Source organism: Lactuca sativa, chromosome 3, assembly GCF_002870075.4.
Source record: "Lactuca sativa cultivar Salinas chromosome 3, Lsat_Salinas_v11, whole genome shotgun sequence".
Classification (NCBI taxonomy): Eukaryota; Viridiplantae; Streptophyta; class Magnoliopsida; order Asterales; family Asteraceae; genus Lactuca; species Lactuca sativa.
The window spans coordinates 99,570,441-99,575,788 of NC_056625.2; the positions used below are offsets into that span (position 1 = coordinate 99,570,441).

The 5,348-nt window shown below is 33.4% G+C and overlaps 1 protein-coding gene across 1 annotated transcript; it reads left to right on the plus strand.

Moving 5' to 3' along the window:
- The first annotated feature begins 597 nt into the window (after nucleotides 1-597).
- Nucleotides 598-1,996, plus strand: LOC111918859 (HMG1/2-like protein). The gene is made up of 7 exons (XM_023914476.3): nucleotides 598-815; nucleotides 934-1,050; nucleotides 1,158-1,215; nucleotides 1,311-1,355; nucleotides 1,432-1,512; nucleotides 1,611-1,709; nucleotides 1,800-1,996. The coding sequence occupies exons 1-7, from the start codon at nucleotides 769-771 to the stop codon at nucleotides 1,824-1,826; spliced, it is 474 nt and encodes a 157-aa protein (XP_023770244.1). The 5' UTR covers nucleotides 598-768; the 3' UTR covers nucleotides 1,827-1,996.
- The last annotated feature ends 3,352 nt before the right edge of the window (nucleotides 1,997-5,348 follow it).

Consider the following 5,348-nt stretch of genomic DNA (forward strand, 5'->3'; position numbering starts at 1 on the left):
GATTGTTTTTTAAAATTCTTAGTTTTTATTTTATTTTATTACTTTTGTATTTTTTCTAAAATATCTCTTTATTTATATCCAAAATGCCTATTTAAAATGTTTAATATCATCGTTTTTCAATCAAAATTTGATTTTAAACCCTATTATCATGTATACTTTCTATTATTATGTATATTGATTTCTATTAGATTTTAATAATTTTTTTTAAAATTCAAAACTGTTTATTGGATTTAGACTTATTATTGAAATTTCAAAGTTTTTTTTTCCCGAAATTTGGAAGTTTATTTTGAACTCCAAAATCCAAAATATTGGTTCGGAATACATAACAGAATGTTATTCAAAATATATTTTTTATCTTGAAAAATTATTTTTATCTTAATCTGGAATCCTCAAATACACATTATATCATAGCTAAATTACTCAAATTTCCTTATAACTCTATAAGTATATTTCTTTTATTATATAAATCAATTAGAACAAATATAGAATTAAAAGAATGAATATATTTCATGTATGAGAAAAAGGTATAGAAAAGGAATCCCGCCTAAATCCGGACTTCAAATAATTCATTGTTTCAGTTTTATTTATGTGTTGTGTGCAATACACACAGCAACACGAATACACTAGACTACACCCAACCAAAGCATATCTCTTCACGCATTTCCTCTCCTCTTATATTATTCTCCCTTCGCCTCTCTTTCCCTTATCTCCATACCTTCCCTTCCTTCAACTCACCGAGTTCACTCCCATTTCCAAACGAGTTACGTCATGAAGGGAGCCAAATCCAAGTCCGACACCAAAAAAGCCGATAGCAGGTGAATTTCCGTCACGATCTGTAATTTTTTTATGTCGTTTTCGTTTCCTGTAACAGAATCTGTTGATAGCTTTGATTAATTCCGTTTTTTCTGATCTGTGAATTATGATTATGATTAGGCTTGCTGTGAAGAAGAAAGCAGCGCCGGCTCCGAAGAAAGCTCCGGCGAAGAAGGCTAAGGAAGCGAAGGATCCTAACAAACCGAAGAGGCCTGCTAGTGCTTTCTTCATCTTCATGTATGTGTTATTAAGCCTAAATTTCGAGAGATCTGTGGATATTTCTTCAATTCCATGAGGTTGAAATCGTTATTTTTGCTGATCCGTTTGATTTTTGATCGTTTCAGGGAGGATTTCCGGACACAGTACAAGGAAAAGCACCCTAACAACAAATCCGTGTCTGTTGTGAGTATTACTCCGCCGTTGACTTTTAGCTTCTCTGTTAGCTTCTCTGTTTTGATCGATCTCTTACTTTTTTTTGTCTGTTCGTAATTCAATAGGTCGGGAAAGCTGGTGGTGATAAATGGAAATCCCTTTCTGCTGCTGTAAGTATTAAAATTTATCGAAATTAATCAACTTTTTCAAGCTTTGAATTGAATCATGATTTGTTTTGGAAATCAGGAGAAAGCCCCATTTGCAGCTAAAGCAGAGAAGAGGAAGGCCGAATACGAGAAAACACTCCAGGCATACAACAAGAAACTGGTAGAATTCCAAATTCGTGAAATTCATGAGAAAACGAAACACAAAGTTTGTCAATTTGTCGAATTTTAGAATCTGAAAACTTTATTATGATTTTGTAGGCTGAAGGAAAGGACGCTGAAGAGGAAGAAGACGAGGAATCTGACAAGTCAAAGTCGGAAGTCCATGACGATGAAGAAGATGATGATGATAGTGCAGATGTAATTAATTAATTAATTAATTCATGTTTTCTCTAAATTATTAGTTTTTCATTTTCAAGAAATTCATTTTTGGTTGATGATATTTTGCAGGATGATGATGATGAAGACGATGAGTGAAAAGAAAAGAAGAATATGTAAAACAAGAATTTGGGATCTTAAATTAAAAGTTTTTGTAAGCCTTCTTTTTAAGAGAAGGTTAATTTGGAAGTGAAAAATATCCTCAATCTTATGTGTACTTTTAATCCGTAATTTCATCTCAATGATAATTGTAGCTTTTAGATTTATAATTTGTTTCCTTTTTTTTTCTGGCATTTAATTGAAGATTCCGCAAATATGGAAATAAGTGGGGTGACATTAATTTATTTATAATAAGATATTTTATGAATAATTTGATTTTAAATAAATCATGATTTGAAATTTGGAATATATGCTTTAATATTATTAATTAGACTTCTTTAATTAGGTCGACGTGCTGAGACTTTATTAATTTTAGAAAAGAAAAGAAAACGACTTGTATTTCTTTTCGCTTTCTCAATTTTTACCGAGATGTTGAATTTATGGACGGCACATGTGTTAGTTTTAGTTGATGGAATGGAATTTCCGACAAGTCGTTTCACAAAGGTGAAAGCTATATTTTTAGTAATGGTAATGTTATAGGAGGGTCCATAGAAAGTAAAAATGGATTTCATGGAAGATAAATAGAAAGTAAAAATGGATGGAAAGATAAGTAATAAATAGAAAGTAAAAGTAAAAGTAAAAGGATATTTAAATTCTCTTATGTTATTTTATCTAAGAAATTGTATTTATATTTTTAAGACAAAATTATGGAAATGGTCCTTATGATGTAATGGAAATTACAAGTTTGTTATAACTTTCATTTCGTTTCATTAATGGTACTTTTGGTTTCATTTTCTTGTAAAGAGTAGTCCTTTTGACTTTGTAATGACATTCTTACCTGCTAGTATATTATATTGAGAAAACTATAAAAAAATGTAAAAGCGGTTATGTGGTTTCTATTTTTTTTTATTAAGTTAAAAATAATTTCAATTTGCATTAAGTCTAAAATAGGATTATTTTTTTATGTGTTTTTGGTTTATAAGAAACTACTTTTTTTTTTTTTATAAAAGTTCATTTCAAAGACTAATCTATATTTAAATAATAATTTCTTAATTCCTTGTAATTTTAACGGACCGGAGGGAACCGCAACATGGGGAATGTCAGCGTCTCGTCGCAAGGCTCATTTTGAGCTCTCTCTCTCTCTCTCTCTCTCTCTCTCTCTCTCTCTCTCTCTCTCTCTCCCCCTCCCTCTCTCGTGTTGTAAACGAAGCCTCTTCTAAAATCCAATAGTCAAGCACCTAAAATCTTTTTAGGAAAATGAAAAGACAAGGCAAGCAAAAATGGACGAAATGTCGCCGAAGCTGAACTGTAGGCGATAGAAACTCATGAAACGTTCAGATAACAACATTCTGTTTGACCAACATACCGTCCACGACAAGGAAATATGGGTTTGGAAGATCTTTGAACGACACGGAAGGTGGTTGACGTGTATCTACATCAGAAGGCAGGAAGAGATGGCAAGAACTATGGATTTGTGCGATATATTGGTGTTAGAGATGTAGGTGAGATGGAGAGTGTTGAACGGAATACAATATGTGACAACCTGAATCTTTTCCGTTAACATTACCCGATTCCGTTAAATAAATTTTGAATTTATTTAGTTCCGTCAAAATTCTTATGGTTTGGAAAATCATTTAAGTCGTATAATTGAATTTTATATATGAGTCGGAACCAAAATCGCGTGAAAACCCGAGTCACTTAGAAAATCAACGAATCCGGTCTGAATGGTGTTCACGACCGTAAACCCAATCACGGTCGTGAACCATTCACGGCTGGACCCCACCACCGTCCATGAAACCCCCCCTATAAATACGTGGTTCCTACCCTCATTCCCACTTTTCTGGCTGAAAACACCATTTCTCTCTCTAAAAACCCTCACCCGAAAACCCAAGAAAACTCAAGACTTCTCTTCATCTATCATTCAATCCGCCTTGGAACACGTTTTAGAGCATCGAAACATCCGTTTTTCGTCGAATCAAGTGTTGTTGTTCTTGAGTTCACGACTGCAAACCCTTCGAATATTCATAAATCGGGCCATGAACCCTTCAAACCTTCAAGGACCGTGAACCCTTCAAGAGCAGTGAACCGTTCACGGCCGAGATCAGTTCACGAATGAGAACAGTTCGCGGCCGTAATCCTTTCACGGCCGTAAACAGACCTACACCGTGAATCTTGGTTGCAAACCCGCTTTCACCGATTCAATCGAGTCCCGGTAACATTCCTAAACCAAAAGCAAGTGTTTTTCCAACACTATAAATAATGGTTTCGCTAATAAAATGCATATATGTATTTAATTGATATTAGGATCCCGATAAGTGTCGCGTACATCAGCCCGTGGGTCTTTATTTCCAGTCTCGTTGTCCGACTCTTTCACGCAACTAACTGTGAGTTCATACCCTTATGCTTTTATGATTTTAATGTTTTCAGGGGGAGAATACAAGCCAAACACAAATGATTTTATGAATTTATACAAAAAGGACTTCAACACACTTAAAATTGATGCAATTGATACAACCTTACGTTTTTCATATTTTATTCCTTTTGTAACATGCTGAGCATAAGGGACGTTTTCAACTTACAAGCGTAATTACACAGTTTTTCAAATCAACTCATAACATACATACAAACTATAATAGGTATAGTTTGGGAATTCAATACATGGTTTTCCATATACATACATACAAATTATTATAAGAATATAGTTTAGGGAACGAACATATCTTTTTATAAACTTATCCGTTAGTTATAAAAAGGTTTTTTCGAATTATTACTTGTAAAGTCGTTTATCTAGTTTGAGAGACAGGTCTTTAGGTACAATTACATGTACTAGTGGAAGACTACCCTTATAAACCAGAGTCTCCTCGAGGGAGAGCGTGAGTTTGTGTATAGATCTACACGAGACTGACAATCCCGCACCTTGTTGTTAGCTACAGTCGGACCGACAGGTCTACGTGTGACAAAGTCATAAATGATATTGGCGTCCGATTCACGTCGTATCAGTTAGTATGGTCATAAAACTCGCAAGTAGATAACAACGATATATTTACATAGTAATATACTTTACATGAATAATGCTTATATGACATAAGTATGGAAAATACATGGTTTTATTTTAAGTAATGAAACTACTATACATACTGGTGAAAGCCAGGGTTTTCCTACAAAAGGGATTTCACATTTGAAGCAGTATATTATACAAATTCAACTGGTGGTAAACAGGTATTTGAATTAATACTTTATAGAACACTGTAATAACTCATATGTTAGAAAATATTGGATTTTCTTGGGAACATACAAACATTTTCACTGATTCATTAAACATGTTTTCATTACAAAAAAAAATATGTTTATGAACTCACCAGCTTAATGTTGATCTACTCTTTCAAAATAACATGTATTATCAGGAAATAAGTAGTCAGGTACTCCCACAGCTTTTGAGAAGACGGAGCTTATAGAGTCACGTCTTTATTTTTGCTACTTTTGATGTATATGTATATGAATCAGTCAGATGTAAATACCTTT

What these genes read in the sequence shown, in the direction of transcription:
- LOC111918859 (XM_023914476.3), top strand. Translation starts at nt 769, where the DNA reads ATGAAGGGAGCCAAATCCAAGTCCGACACCAAAAAAGCCGATAGCAG. An exon ending in ACAACAAATCCGTGTCTGTT is followed by an intron (nt 1,216 to 1,310) that starts GTGAGTATTACT and finishes GTAATTCAATAG; the next exon opens with GTCGGGAAAGCTGGTGGTGA. An exon ending in AGGCATACAACAAGAAACTG is followed by an intron (nt 1,513 to 1,610) that starts GTAGAATTCCAA and finishes ATGATTTTGTAG; the next exon opens with GCTGAAGGAAAGGACGCTGA.